The following is a 14,715-nucleotide window of genomic DNA, read 5'->3' on the forward strand; positions in this document are numbered from 1 at the left end:
GAAGTTGTCAAAAAGATATTTATTGAAAAGTTGAAACTTAGGCAATCAGATGAGGTAGCCTACTAAAAGTGATTGGACATTTATAAATACAAAGTTAAAAAGACACGCTAAATACAAAATAATTTACACACAACTATCAAAGCATTTTTAGTGGGAAAGCTATCTTCTATACAGCCGATTCATATTCAACATGTAAATATTTACATATACATTTACCCCTTCACTGAAGGCAGGCCCAACAAGGCCAATACACTTCCAAATGAAGACCCTACAAGTCTCTGACCTCTGCAAAACAGACTTAATTACATACTTTATTCATTAAATACAATTTAGTTTAATTGTAATCCCGCAATAATGAAGAAGAGCTTCTTAGATGCCTCTCAACAAGTTTCAAAGTTGTCATCTCAGCAGGGTTTTACTGAGTTCTACCACACAAAACATCCTAACAAAAAACATCTAGTGTTGCAAAACATGCTATTCCTTTTTTACTGATCTACCATGGCCTCCACATTGACTTGGAGTTACAAATGACAGGCAAGCTCAACACATCCTGGCTGTCAGCCTCCTCCTCTGAAGAAACATGACTCTGCTCCGAGTCTGTGGTCTCATCCAGGTCGGAGCAGAGGTCATCAGAGGAGGTGGTCGGGGACACCAGGGCCGAGTACATGCTCTCAGACGGGGACCAAGTGCTGCTGTTACTGCCGGGACTCTCTGACATCGTGTCCGGCAGCATCACGCGGAGGCGGTCCTCGTCGTTCAGGGGCATGCTCTCTAGGAGGTGGTTCAACAGCTCTGCGGCTACTGTTGGATCAATCCCTGGGCAGCTGGACACAAAAGTGTGCACGTCGTGCATACACTGAATGTAGCCTGCGGCGAAACGCTCACAAGCCTCCCGGTTCACGGCGTCCACTTCTACGGAAAGATGAGACACAACAACCATGAGCCAGGAAGTTAGCAAAACAAACTGTCAACAAACAAAACTCTCTGTTGTGATTGGCTGAGCAGAAGATGCCCACCTGTGGCCGCATCACAGTTAATCAAAAATATGAATGCGCTAAACGTTATGAATTAATTCGTGAATCCGATTTACAATAATTAGTTTGTTCTCCAAGGACATTACTGCAATATGCTAATTTAACGTAATACTTTTTTGTTAAGTAATATATATCACAAACTGTTGCTTAATGGCGTACTTTACTCCTAAATGGGCCTACACGTAAATTGAACAATGTTTACCTTGCGCCTGGTTTTGGAGGACGCTCTCCACCCGTTTCACTGTCATCTCCAGCACTTCGGCATTCTCCATCTTTGATTGTAACTGCAACGGGTGACACAAAACAAAACGTAAGTTACAAGCGCTGGCTACCCAAGCTAGCTAAACCAAGTCACACTTGTATGACGAAAAACACTAGCGTCACACAAATAACAGGCCTGAAAATATATGCATAGTTTCTTACGTCTGAATCCGCCATGAGGACTCTGAGTTCTTGTAAACTTTCATTGATGCGAGCCCTCCTTTTCTTCTCCACCAGAGGTTTCCTCATCTGCCAAAAACATTACAGAGTAGACAATGGAGTTAACGTACTTTGTCAGTTCCCAGCCAAGTTAAGACAGATATTGTTATCAAATCTTCACTCCGGCTCTTACCTTTCTTTCAGATTTGATTCCAGTGCAGTTATCACCTCGGTCCGTGTCGTTTGTGTTGTTACGGTTGGGGGCCATGTTGTTAAAGTTTAACCCAGGCGCTGCCAGAAACCCTCTGGAGCCGAGGTCGGTGAGTAATCCAGAGAGCCGTTACAGCTCGTTAACGGGACAGATGGCCGGGCGATCCCAGCAGCCAACAAAGCTTGCAGAGGGACTGGGCTCCCAAATGCTGCTCCGTGGGGGCTTGTGCTAGGTATATATGACGGCTCATTTACATATGAATGGGGAAACTGGCTAGGAGAGCAAGACACATCGAGAGCGCGCAATGCTCATGTCCGCCAATCACCAGTAGTCATGTTGGTTTTTGTCCCCGATATTAGTCTAAATCTACCAGTGGTGTAAAAAGTAGCTACGAACATTTACTCAAGTTATTTAGCAGTTTGTGATTAATGATATGAAATATAATAAACACTTAAATTAAGAATTGAGTTACACCTGGAGTAAATCCACAAGCTATCCTGCAGTATACAAAGTAATTAAAATGAGCTCCACGTTTACCATCTTTGATAAACATTGTAATGCATCAATAATCCTAATCAAAACATATATATTATTAGAAAATTGCCTAAGCTGCATAATGATTACTTTTGGATCATTACGTTTATTTTGATGCTAAGACTTTTCTACTTTTACTTGAGTAACATTTACAATTCAGGACTTTTACTCGTGGTATTCCTAGACTGTGGTATTCCTGCTTTTACTTAAGTACAAGTTATGAGTACTTATTCCACCTTTGAAATCTGCATACAGATTTAAAATATATTAATTCAACCAGAGAGGGAGTACACAAAGCTTTACATCTATATCCACAGCTGAAACAAATAAGAAACAACCAATTAAATTATGGAAATAATAGAGCATCTTGAATGCATGAAAACGACTGCTATCAATCAAAGAAAAAACAATATAGTCCTTCATATGTAGGTTATTTCAGAATTTCACACTCCTTTTAAGAAAACCCAACACTTCGTCATTTACCCAAAAAAAGGTTAGGGCATGTAAAATATATTTTTGTGTGTCATGATATGTCTTTGAATACAAAGAAATTATCTTTTTTGGCACCTGCATTTATTTGTAGCACTTATCTACTGGCACTTATCTAGTACTTCAAAATGTAACCTTTTAAAACCAACATTCAAAGCACTGCCTTTAAATATATATAGGCCATCTGCTAATTCTCACATTGCATCATTAGTCAGCTTAGCCTATTTAATGCTTGATTGTGAGCCATTAGTTCACCTATGGGGACTGGGCAAGTGCTCCATTCCCTCTAAAAAAACAACTAATGTGAATTGGATGATATGAGCCATTTGTCAAGTACATAGATGTGTAAAGAGCCTTGAGGCTCTGCAAATGAACAAAAGCCTAAAACAGTGCTGGCTGAAAAAACAGAATCCTTGTATTTGGATGATTTAGTGACATGTTTATGATCTGGTATAATTAGTACATAGAGCCTTCAAAGTATAGCTTATTATGTCGTATCATCTATTTAAAACTCATGTATGCAGTGAGTCATATCGACACTGTGTCATAGGTATCCACATATAGTCACAATAGACGTGTGGATGTCTCTAGTTAGAAGTACATGTCGTTTGGTCTGCCGTGATCCACTATCATAGCTTTATAGGTCCAACCATGCTGAGCCTGGCTGCTGGGTGTAGGGTTTAAGTTGCAGAAAACAATATTAACATCTGATGATATGATTAACTATGACATTGCAAAGTTGTGTTCATTACATTTAACTTAGGCTTAGAGTTTTTTAAATATATGTTTTAACTTGTATGTAAAGCACTAATACACTAATATTACACTAAAGGTAAAGGGTTATACCAATGCTCATAATGCTCATCATGTTGCTTTACATTACTTGTGTATAATAATGTACTATAAAATATACTATTTATTAAAATATAAATGAAATACTCAAGTCAAGGTTACATATTGTTCCTGCATTGTAATTTATGGTAAAATGGTATGCACTAAATGCTTTGCTGATGCTCATTTATTATTATCATACATAATTATCAGTTATAGTGACCTAGGGCGAACTAAATTGTTTATAGCTGGCTGAGAGTTTGATACATTCCTACATTTCCGGATGGAAGTGTTGAGAACAGAACAGGAGATGCAGCTTTAAATAAAATACGGAAAGCACTACCATATTGGGCACTTGCCTTCAGAATAAGAGCACGATGTAATCTTATATTAATACACGAACGATACAATTGATTATTTTAATGCTAAACAGCTTTAAGCGTTTAATTGTATTTATTTGTCTTGCTAAACAGACCTTAAACAGCGCATTTCGAGTTTAATTTGGACATTGGTACCGGACTTGGACTCTTATTGTGACAGCGGCGAGGCGGCTTTTCCTTCAGACCCACACAGTGCTTGTTCGTCAGAGAAGACGCTCTTCTGAGGTCACTGAGCCCCGGGGGCGAAACTGGTCTGCCGCTATATAATCTTCCCAGCTCGGTGGAGGAAACCAGCGCACTATCATCAGCTCACTAGATAAAGAACACACACTCTTTAACAAACAAACAAACAAACAAACATGGTGAAGATCACTTTCCAGACGGTTTCGGCGCAGAAGCCCGACAAAGAGATCGATGGAGACAAGATCATTATACCTCAGGCTCACGTGAGTTTGCACACTTTGTTTTTCTATTATTTCGTGTTGTGGTATTTTTCTTATCTTCCAGTAGGCTACTTAATTAGTACCAGTAGTATCATTAATTTAACGTTGACCTGTATGTTATTAGCTTGTCACTCTATGGGATTTTCTTTTATTCTGGTATGATCTTTTAGTGCAAACGTGCTTATATAAACAAAAGCCATTTTGTGCAGACGTGATTGCATTGCAGTGATGTTTTGTTTTTAATGCAACCGAATAGTTTAACATCACGACACGTACTGCAGTTTATTATATTGCTCTACACGGTGCATAGGAAATATTTCTGACAGAAAATAAAACATTTTACATCACTGGCACAGGGGTAACCTGTAATGGCAGGTCATCCCTGTCTGGGGATGTTGACATTACGTCATCTTGTTTGGACACTGCGAGCACACACTGCAGATGGCCGTCCTGTAATTGTGCCTTCAGCGGAAATTACACCATTACTCAAAACGTTTCATACGTGCAGGCGTAAATAATGAAAGTGAATAATAGTATGCACAATAAATGCCTTCTCATTACTCAGTAAAGGCAGCAGGACTGCACACAGCCTCAGTTCTCTCCGGTTTTTGTCGAAATAAGAAAACAACAGGGCTGTTAGATGCGGTCACTGCACCAGTCAGTGACGTCACAAGGTGTTTTACCGCGTAAATCCAGCAGGTTGCGCCTAAGAGGACATGAACCTGTGATAGAGAATGCTAACCAAAGATCATGTGTGTTGGAAATAAACATTGCTCATGATTGACTTCTCAACATTAAATGTCAGGAGTTAGAAGTCATTGTTTTCCTTTTGGCTATTCTGGTATCCTATATGTTAAGGATCTTGGTGAGTTAATCAATAGATTTCAGTCCATTTGAAGGGAGCTGAACATGCACCCTGTAAGTCCTTAGTTTCCATACATGGGGCTTGGGTAACCATTATTTGTGAACAGAATGAAACATCTTTAAAAATGATACATAGATAGATAAATAGAGTAGTTTATTGTGCACATGATGGGAAAATGGAATTATTCCTTATGTTAAACCTAAATTATATATTTATGATCTGCAAAATAAGTCCAGCTTTTCATAGACTCCTTTCTGGACTACCTCCCAGGAGTTCATCATGATAAAAATATCTTTCTCAAATTGGATTCCATCTGGCTGTCTTAGGCCCCCTCCCCCGATACACACTGTAACACTGAATTCCAATTTCCCTTCTACGAACGCATTTTTTCACCAGTTTGTTACGTCAACAGAAGAATAAGACATGATCTAAAAGGCTGTGTGGATTCTGATTGGCTGCGACAGTGTGCTAGGCGTCAGAGCCAATGTGTGTAGATCTATTAATATGTCCACCTCTGCTGAGGGACTCCTCAACGCAAGTCTTCTCGTTTTGACTCCCACTGAGGGTGCTAGGGAACTAACAAATATGGAGCGTGGAAGTAGGCCTCCAATAATAATTCCAGACGGCCACGTGCGAGCATCTTCGTCAGAGCCTTGTGCAATCTGTTCTCCCTGCTTCCGCTCCCCATAGCAACAGTTGTAGGGAGAGCAGTGGAGACTGAGAGACTGTGGGTGGGCATCTGGCATGCCTCATTCATGTCCGTCCTACGTCTATCAGATCTCCTCTGCTCACTGACGACTTAGCAACCACCTCCTGTCAGAATTTACTTGACTTTGTACAGAATAGCATGGCAGTGTGAGGGGAACATCACTTCCGCTGATACTCCATCCATAGTCCAAACATACATAGTAGCTTTAATAAAATATATGTTTTTCTTGGCTGCACCATTACTGCAATGCAAATGTGAAGCCCCACATGTCAGTTGCATCCTTTTGCACATATTTTGGTGAAACATGTTGTGTTACTTGAATACTTTGTGTCCTTTTTTTAAATATCATGCCCTCCTAATCAACCTCCTTTCTTTCCTTTTTACAGGAGAAGCTTATACTTCCCGTTGGGCCGAGGAAGACTTTTCCAACTGGCCTCTGCTGCCTCACCTTTGGCCTGGTGGTGTTCATGTCAGGACTGATGCTGGCTTCTATCTACGTGTATCGCTACTACTTTATACCTCAGGTCAGTTCATTCTACTTCCCCTTTCTTACCTCATATCCTGAACGCCGTGGCACAGAAGTTTAATGAACACAAATACAAAAACTTAAGGTAACTGTCAGATTCTAACTCAGCTCTGTTGCGCCCCATTAGCAGATCCCAGAAGACAGCCTGTTCCACTGCCGGGTTGTCTACGAAGACTCTGTGTTCGCTCCTATGAGGGGCCGCCAAGAGATCGAGGAGAATGTTGGCATCTATCTTGACGACAACTACGAGCAGATCAGTGTACCTGTGCCACACTTCGGAGGCAGTGACCCCGCCGATATCATCCACGACTTTCACAGGGTAGGTTGAAGCATCCATTAGTTTGCTCTCATTATATTTTCCTGTTCAAGTATCTCATTATTCATTCATTATCGTTCGGATTGTAACCTTTTTGTTCTATTGATTTCAGGGCCTCACAGCTTATCATGACATTGCTTTGGACAAATGCTACATCACCGAGCTGAACACAACTTTAGTGATGCCTCCACGAAACCTGTGGGAGCTGCTGGTCAACGTCAAGGTGAGCGCCCACTACATCCTCACCTCTTGTCTCTGGTGAAGCTGTTGTAAAAGCATTGCTAGAGATTAATCATTTGTTTTTCTTTGAAACAGAGAGGAACATACCTTCCTCAGACATACATCATCCAGGAGGAGATGATGGTTACAGGGAGGGTGAGGAACATGAGGCAGCTTGGCCCCTTCATCCACAGACTCTGCTACGGCAAAGAAACCTACCGCCTCCGACGCCGCAACCCACACAGACGTAAGTGCACTCATCCAATTCCATTTCCAATCTACTCAGCAGTTAACACTGAAACTAACGTTTATTCAGATTATTCACAATTGACTTATAAAATGTCAGAAAATTGTGGAAAATGTCCATCCCTGTTCTTCAAAGTCAAAGGTGATCATAGACATAGATATTCAGTTTGATATAGCATAAAATCGAGAGGCTAAAACCCATTTTTCTTCCTTGGAAAAATACCTTAAATATTCTATTCATAAATCTTTTATTAGATAACCAACATTCTCTTTTAATCCATAATTTGTTTAGTCAATTAATCATTGCAGCTCGACAGGCAATATGATATGCTAAATAGTTGTTGATGGATCACTTCCGCCAAGCATCAGTCTAATTCACACCAACGTTTGTGAGAAGTTGAGTCATGTGACGACGCATATAATAAAATGTAACCAGAGCCAAATAAGGGCTTCCTGGTGAACACGCAGATATTGGGTCTGCTTTGTAATACCCTCCTTTAATAGCCTGATAGTCAGTGTGTGTGTGTGTGTGTGTGTGTGTGGGCCCAGCCTGGGAACTTCCTGCTGTGTGAGTCACTGCTAGTGCAGTGGACACATCCACACACTACGGAGGAGGTAGTGATGCGCTTCTGAGATCTCCTGTCGTTGGCGCCTTTGATTGGTGTGATACATTCAACTTCCCCTGAGTACATATATGGATATTTATGTGGGGATTACCGCTGCTTATTCAAAATGAACAAATGGGAAACCCAGCAAGCCTCTGCTACTGAACAGATTTTCTAAATGTGTCTTCTTTTCTCTTCCAGGTATTGACAGGCGCGAGACAAAGACCTGCCATCGCATCCGTCACTTCGAGAACACTTTTGTGGTTGAGACCGTCATCTGCGACAGGTTCTAAATCTGAAGCGGAAATCACAGCCACCCAACTCTGAAGCCAATTTCAAACCATACCTCTTAAATTATTTAGGATTTTAACTGCACTTTAAGAGCAAGTGTTTGTCCAACAATTTTACTTTGAGTTATATTTTTAATTTTTTTGTCTCAAGTTGGAAATGCTCTTCCATGTTCATGTGAAATGTCTTTTTTTATTCAGCCAGTTTATTTGAATGAAGTTATGAATGTGTTTGGATATATCTGTTGTCAATGTCACTGTTAGTGTGTCAGTTAGTTACACTTGCATCCGCAAACTTTATTTAATTTAAATGTTGTTTTGTCCTTATTGTTATTTTTTCTAACCTATTAGATATGTAGGCGTCCGTCAAGATGCTTGAAAGCGCTCACACAGTGCACTCATGTTAATTTGTTATTTTTTTGTTTTGAATGTCAGAAAATGGCATATACCTCATGTAGTTAAGACTTTTCTTTGCTTGTTCGTATCATTAATGAATGGTGTGTATATAAGGGTAATTGTTCCTAAGCAATATAAACTGTAAATTTATTTTCATCTGGATTACCTATTGTTACATGCATAGATTTTTATCTAAAATCGACTTGTTTCGTGAATTATTTCTTTATGGTTTGTCTTGTCATTTCCTTTGGTATCGCACTTTCCTACTCCTTGGATATAATGGCTCTAGACTGTATTCAGTAGCAGTGCTTTAGAAGGACAGAAGGAACCAAAGTCTGCACTATGCTTGGTTATAAGGATATAAGAAATATTTAAGAAGAATGCTTTTTAGTTAGATCACTTACTGTAGAATAGATTATATCAAAGGTTTAACTCATGTTGTCTCGCTCTTCCTCTTTACTTGGATTTTGCCCGTTGTCTTTAGCTTTGCCAGTCCCCAAACACTCCTATCGTGACAACAAATCTCTACAATGTTAATTTGTCCCGATTTAAAAATATTTGGGGTGTCTATTTAATGTACAACCTGGAGCAGAAAAGTCTCCTTTGAGAGAAACCTGTGATTTGTGCTCATATCGTCCTATATTACCTTACTTTATTGTACAGTCAATATCACTTCTGATATCTTGCTGCTTTAAAATAAATGATCAAACTTATTTTGACTTTTGAGTTTTTTCATTTCGAGTTTAACACATCTTCCACATCATTAACCTGAGAAAGCTGCACACATAATGGGATGCTTGTGATTTTCCCATACAACATAGCTGCAGCGCCATTGTTATGATGAGATGAAACTCCTGTGGGTCGGTTTATTTCTCTTTAAAAGAGGAAGCTTTGGTTTCAAAAACAGTATCACTTTGATGAGAAAGCATTTATTTCTGGAACTCTTTCTAGTGGTCCATGTGTCGTATACTAGAAATCAACTTTTTCAATGTTTAGGGCTTTGTTCTGATAAGTATTACTGTAAAATGTTTACATCTTTGTTTTATTTGAGCGGACTTTAGTTTGTAGACCATTTGCACAGAAAACAGAAAAAAACTGATGAAAAATCTTAAGAGCTTTATGAAAAAACCATTTCACTTTCAAAAGAAAACTTCAAAGGAAAACTGAAATTAAAACAACTTCTTTTTACTGAGCTCAAACAAATAACATTGAAACTTAACACAGTACGCTTGTGCAAAATGAAAGTATTGAGACACAAGTAATGCAAGTAAATACAATCATGGCCGACTGGTTATAGTCAATAACATTTAAAGCTGCTTCTAAATACAGTTAAGCCCTTATTGAAACCTATGAACACCTTCCACTGTTACCACAAGAGGACTCTGTTCAACATGAGCGAAATAAGGCAGAGCGTGTACGGCAGGTAATGCATGTGCAACTTTACATTTGGGTTTAGCTTTGACAACATTTACATAAAACCAAATATCCTCTACTAAACATATTAATATCAAACAATCTTATTGAAAGTCTTAGTACACACAGGACTTTTAACAATGTCAATTATATTGCACATTTAAAGCTACATTGTAAAAAAATTCCAACAAAGAACTCAAAATAAAATTACATTTGTTATTTGTTATAGCATTTGTTGCGAGTCAAAGGAAGTTGATTACTCACCCTGTCAGTCAGTTTGATTTCCCAAAACGTTCAACCAGACCTTTCCATTTACTTCCTCATTCGGATCAGTTATTGAAAATATGTTAAGTATAATCACTGTACAGATGCATTTTAAAATCATTCAAGCAGAACACTTCATTGTCAATAAACATCAGGCATTATTTATATAATAATGTACAGGATGGATACATTTAAAATTAAAATAACCACGTAAGAATATCCACAATGTATGGGGTGAATATTGTGATGCTATATTTTATGTCTCATCAATCACTGTTAGATTTAGGTACTTGATTATAAGTATTTTTTCTTGAAATTTACAATGTTCAGGGGACCAAACTAATAAAAAAACAATTATTAAAATAGTAAACAAAAGTGTGTTTGAGTTTATAAAAATATAATAAAAAAATATATTTGAAAAATTGATAATCAATTTCATTTGTGTTTTCAGATCTCTACTGGTTGCTGTGTTGATTTATTCATTTACCAGGTAAGGGAATATTTGAAATTTCAATCAATATGTAAGTCATTTTTGGATTCACTATCTTCCTTTTTAATTATTGACCTTGTTATAAAGTTGACTTTTAGGTTGTTCCGCATTTCATATATGAGGGATAAATAAAGCCTCATGATGATTGTTATTATAATTAGTTATGTGTTTGAAGAAGTAACACAGTGCCTTTTGACTTCATAGACTGCAGAGCTGTGCAGTGAGCAGCTGGTGCCCTGTTTGACAGCTTTATATTTTCATCAGACCACACATCAGTTTCTAAGTGTGCAGGATGGATGACAAACCCGCCAATAAATCATTTGAGAAGAAAGGTGATATTTTTGCCGCCCACAGAGCTCTCTGAGGCTATACGGGCGTCTTTGTGCTTCCTGTCATTGTACCAACTCATGTATCATCCCATCGTTTCCCCCTTACTCTCAAGCACGAATTGAGATTGCATTTTGACCTGTTACTCGTGCATGACACACTTAGCTACTAAAAACAATACATGCTCTCTTTCAGTTTCACTCCCCTGTTTTTGGTTAACACTCATGAAGCCAGGTTTCCTATTCACCACCAGCCGTCCTCTGACAACTAATATTCACATTTCAATTAAATTGCTGTCAGAACTCTGAAGTGCTTACGGTGGCTCTTCTTTGGTTGATCATTGATCTCCTGAAGCTGTGTCTGGGGCTCCTCGCCTCATAAGCGATGAAGTAGTAGCACAGAGCGTCTAGGCAGCAGGTGACGTTGGACAGACACATGGCTGTCTGTAAAAACAGGCTGATCCTGGTCTGGTTGCCACAGTCTTGAATTATTCCTTGGTGTACCTGGAATCATGGGAAGTGTCACAAAAAATAAAATATTGGTTAACCATCCTGACTTCATTGAATTTGTGCTTTAATAATAATAATAATAATAAACATCAAGAAATTCCCCTCAGATTATTTGTTAAGAAATTTAAAGGTACATGCAGCAAAATATAACATATTATCAATTTAATAGAGACAAGGGGGTAAAATGTATGATAATACAAATAAATTAAATTAAATAAATAATAGTTTCAGCATAATGTTAATTTGATAACATCAAATACAGTATACATAGAAATTTGCACAAAAATGTATAGATACTTTTTTTTCTCTAATGCGTTTCCATAGAAGGGCCTTTCAAATATAAAGTATAATACATGATCGAATCTTTAAAAAACACTAAAGGTGTAACATTTTCTTATCAGTCTGTTTGAAGATGATCTCTTCATCAGACTGCCGGGTCAACGCCAGTGATTGGTTTGTCTCTACTCAAGGATATGTTATGACTTTATACAGGCTTTATTTAGTCTTTTTTGATGATGTGAAATGGCCACAGATGCCATGTTTGACACTAAAATTAAAAAAAGTTACATATGATATGTGTTAAGAATGATCAAATAATATAACCGTAGGCCCACTGGTTTGTTATATCTTTAACCAGACCAGGCAAACTTACAAAAAAGGAAATTCTCCATCTGCTGATGAAGATTACGGTTTTTATAGAGAGTTCGTGAACAGCTACTTGAGGTGAGATTGTTTTCACTTTCATCTATTATCTTCTTAAAGCTGCTTCACTTTTGAGTTCAGTTTATACAAAATTAGCTCCTAGTTTCTCTTACCAGGAACTGCAGCAGGATACCGAGGTGGCTGGGGGTGAAGGGCAGCAGGAAGGCACTTAGACTGCTGTAGATGATCTTCACACAGGCCCGGCTCTGGGGGCTGTGCTCGCCCGACTTCTGAAGCACCCAGATGGTCTTAACCGAGCAGTAAACCACCACCAGGGCAGGCAACAGGAACCCAAACACCTGCAGGCAGATGATCACCAGAGGGCTCCATCCTTTCATTGGAAATCTGTGGAAGCAGTGGAATTCAGACGTCTGCCCGCCCTCCCTGAAGCGATAGACGGTGGGGGAGAGGGCTGCCAGCACCAGCACCCAGACCCCCACGCTGGTCCCCAGAGCCAATTTGGGTGAACGCAATACTTTGGCCTTGTAAGGGTGACAGATAGCCACCCAACGGTCCAAAGCTATACACATGATGGTGTAGATGCTGCCGTAAATCCCAACAAAATACAGGCTTTCCAAAACCGAGCAGAGAGGTTGAAGGTCAGCGGGCCAGAGGTGGTTGGTGGCGTGCATTTTGAAGGGAAGGGGGAAGAGGAGGAGCAGGTCCATCAGAGCCAAGCTGGTCATGTGGATAGTTGACTCGGTCCATTTCCGCAAGAAGATGCAGAACACTAAAAGCGCTGCAACGTTGAAAAACAGACCAACGAGGAAGATGGGAATGTAGATAGTCAGCTCCAGATATGTCATCAGGTGGTCCACCCCCTCGAACGAGCAGTTGCTTGTCATGCTATTGCTGCTGCCGCTGCAGAGGAAATGGTTTGATTTGATTTCAAAGTGAATCTGTTTTTCCGTCATTGTGCCCACACATAAACTTACAGATGTGCCACTGCGCCAAGCCATGTGAAACCTCTCAGTTTCAGAAGCTGTTGTTTTTGTATCTATCTTTCTAGATAACAGCCAAAGACACAGTAGTTTCAATCACATGCACTATATTTGCAATGTAAGCTAGAATTAGAATTAGGTCAGGGATAAATTGAATTATAATGGTGAATAATATTGAATTTAAATGAGACTTTAATTTATATAGCTTGATCTTGATGGATGTTAAATCTTTTCAGTGCAGCTGTATGTAGTCAAACACTAATAAACATTATTTTAAGCATTTTAAGCTTAAGTGATTTTAGAGTTACTCTGCAGCCATCACTCCAGACAGAGGACAAAAACCCAGATTATTACTACTCTGATAAGTAAGAAATGGTTTCCCAGAGAAGAAACAAAAACATATTTCTGCGGCCATGTATCTCAAGGTAAAAAGACAAATTCCACCAAAGCTACAGTATAGTTAAAGTCACGGATGATTACAAGTGACTCACATTATATTCGATAAATTACATTCAAAACACATGAATAGTCTCAAATATTACTTTATACTTATTGTCATCAACATTTAACTCCAACACCAACCTAACACTTTCTTATTATCTTGTACAGTTCAATCTTGATGTTTTCTTACCTCACGTATGCCAGTCGGGGTGTAATGTTCAGTGCCAGTCTGACAGTCTGTTCTGTGCTAGACATACTTCTGCTTTCTCTATCTTTGTTGTTTCATCACCACTTCCTGAGGCATGCCATGCAAAATGTGTGTTTAGCATTATAGCCTGCTTAGAATCAAGACAGGGGTGAAGCTGTCCAGCAATCACACTTCTATATGCTTTTTAAAGGTACAACATGTTAGAATACTGACATTTGCTAAATAGCACTAAACCAAAGTGCAGCTGAGGCTTAAGGGAATGTCAAACGTTTTTATATGTTTATGAACAAAAGTATTGAATACATTTAAATATAGGAGCCAGTTTAACAGTCAGAGGATTCCTCCTATTGGGATCATGACTGTGAAAGGTTCAATATGAATATTAACCTGGACCAAAGTTGTAAATCTACTGGTGTGACTGGATATCAGCTGAAAGACTAAAAAGGCAAACAATGATATCAAATGTATCTAAATGTATTATTTGCAAAGGGCAACGCTGAATTTGTTATGCCCTAAAATGTATAAAAAGATTATTGAAAAGAACATCACGTGTCTATCATGTCTGTCTGCCACCTATCAGGATTGTGGTATTGTATTTCCTCTGACTGGAATTCCCATCGCTGTATAAATATGAAGTAATATTGGATGTGGTTGTTCACTGCATCTTGTGACTTTTTACTCAGCTTAGTGTTGGGATGGTGATGCACACAGTCTCTTAATGTTGAAACGCGTATGAAGAGATGGCCTGGTGCAGTAGACTTTATATTCTTGATTACTGTTACTTTTATTCATGTACCTTTTGTTATTCATGTTTTATTATCTTTGCTTTTAAATTAGTGTTTTTAAAGGCCATTTTATAATATGTTTCTTAATGCTCTTAATGTCTTTCATTTTTGTAAAGCACTTCGA

General features: G+C 38.8%; 3 protein-coding genes and 1 long non-coding RNA gene across 6 annotated transcripts; 2 read left to right on the plus strand and 2 right to left on the minus strand.

Moving 5' to 3' along the window:
- LOC117558372 (transcription cofactor HES-6-like) lies at nucleotides 1–1,930 on the minus strand. 2 transcript variants are annotated; one of them, XM_034234536.1, is made up of 4 exons: nucleotides 1,648–1,930; nucleotides 1,458–1,544; nucleotides 1,237–1,318; nucleotides 1–912 (listed from the first exon to the last, which is right to left on the minus strand). In XM_034234536.1, exons 1-4 carry the CDS (start codon nucleotides 1,720–1,722, stop codon nucleotides 494–496), a joined length of 663 nt encoding a protein of 220 aa, XP_034090427.1. In that variant the 5' UTR covers nucleotides 1,723–1,930; the 3' UTR covers nucleotides 1–493. The 2 variants fall into 2 exon arrangements, with proteins under 2 accessions (XP_034090427.1, XP_034090428.1); XM_034234537.1 differs by having other exon boundaries at nucleotides 1,458–1,548; nucleotides 1,648–1,811.
- Nucleotides 1,752–11,013, plus strand: LOC117558374. The gene is made up of 3 exons (XR_004570827.1): nucleotides 1,752–1,897; nucleotides 10,640–10,678; nucleotides 10,883–11,013. It is a non-coding gene; the product is annotated as an uncharacterized LOC117558374 (long non-coding RNA).
- Nucleotides 4,094–9,224, plus strand: itm2cb (integral membrane protein 2Cb). Its single transcript, XM_034234535.1, has 6 exons — nucleotides 4,094–4,345; nucleotides 6,303–6,440; nucleotides 6,570–6,761; nucleotides 6,871–6,981; nucleotides 7,074–7,224; nucleotides 8,030–9,224. The coding sequence occupies exons 1-6, from the start codon at nucleotides 4,259–4,261 to the stop codon at nucleotides 8,119–8,121; spliced, it is 771 nt and encodes a 256-aa protein (XP_034090426.1). The 5' UTR covers nucleotides 4,094–4,258; the 3' UTR covers nucleotides 8,122–9,224.
- On the minus strand, nucleotides 9,613–13,826 carry LOC117558370 (G-protein coupled receptor 55). Of its 2 annotated transcripts, XM_034234534.1 has the most exons (3): nucleotides 13,789–13,826; nucleotides 12,330–13,077; nucleotides 9,613–11,508 (listed from the first exon to the last, which is right to left on the minus strand). In XM_034234534.1, exons 2-3 carry the CDS (start codon nucleotides 13,059–13,061, stop codon nucleotides 11,302–11,304), a joined length of 939 nt encoding a protein of 312 aa, XP_034090425.1. In that variant the 5' UTR covers nucleotides 13,062–13,077; nucleotides 13,789–13,826; the 3' UTR covers nucleotides 9,613–11,301. The 2 variants fall into 2 exon arrangements, with proteins under 2 accessions (XP_034090425.1, XP_034090424.1); XM_034234533.1 differs by lacking the exon at nucleotides 13,789–13,826 and having other exon boundaries at nucleotides 12,330–13,242.
- Between the last annotated feature and the right edge of the window lie 889 nt (nucleotides 13,827–14,715).

Source organism: Gymnodraco acuticeps, unplaced genomic scaffold, assembly GCF_902827175.1.
Source record: "Gymnodraco acuticeps unplaced genomic scaffold, fGymAcu1.1, whole genome shotgun sequence".
NCBI classification, from domain to species: Eukaryota; Metazoa; Chordata; class Actinopteri; order Perciformes; family Bathydraconidae; genus Gymnodraco; species Gymnodraco acuticeps.

Bases quoted from the DNA above. Each gene is read 5' to 3' on its own strand.
- itm2cb (XM_034234535.1), top strand. From the start codon at position 4,259: ATGGTGAAGATCACTTTCCAGACGGTTTCGGCGCAGAAGCCCGACAAA. The intron at 6,441-6,569 runs GTCAGTTCATTC...GCGCCCCATTAG, and splicing joins GCTACTACTTTATACCTCAG to CAGATCCCAGAAGACAGCCT. The intron at 6,762-6,870 runs GTAGGTTGAAGC...TATTGATTTCAG, and splicing joins TCATCCACGACTTTCACAGG to GGCCTCACAGCTTATCATGA.
- LOC117558370 (XM_034234533.1), bottom strand. From the start codon at position 13,175: ATGGCTTGGCGCAGTGGCACATCTGTAAGTTTATGTGTGGGCACAATG. The intron at 11,509-12,329 runs GTAAGAGAAACT...CCATGATTCCAG, and splicing joins GTATCCTGCTGCAGTTCCTG to GTACACCAAGGAATAATTCA.
- LOC117558372 (XM_034234536.1), bottom strand. From the start codon at position 1,722: ATGGCCCCCAACCGTAACAACACAAACGACACGGACCGAGGTGATAAC. The intron at 1,545-1,647 runs GTAAGAGCCGGA...TGTTTTTGGCAG, and splicing joins GAATCAAATCTGAAAGAAAG to ATGAGGAAACCTCTGGTGGA. The intron at 913-1,236 runs GTAAACATTGTT...ATCTTTCCGTAG, and splicing joins CCTCCAAAACCAGGCGCAAG to AAGTGGACGCCGTGAACCGG.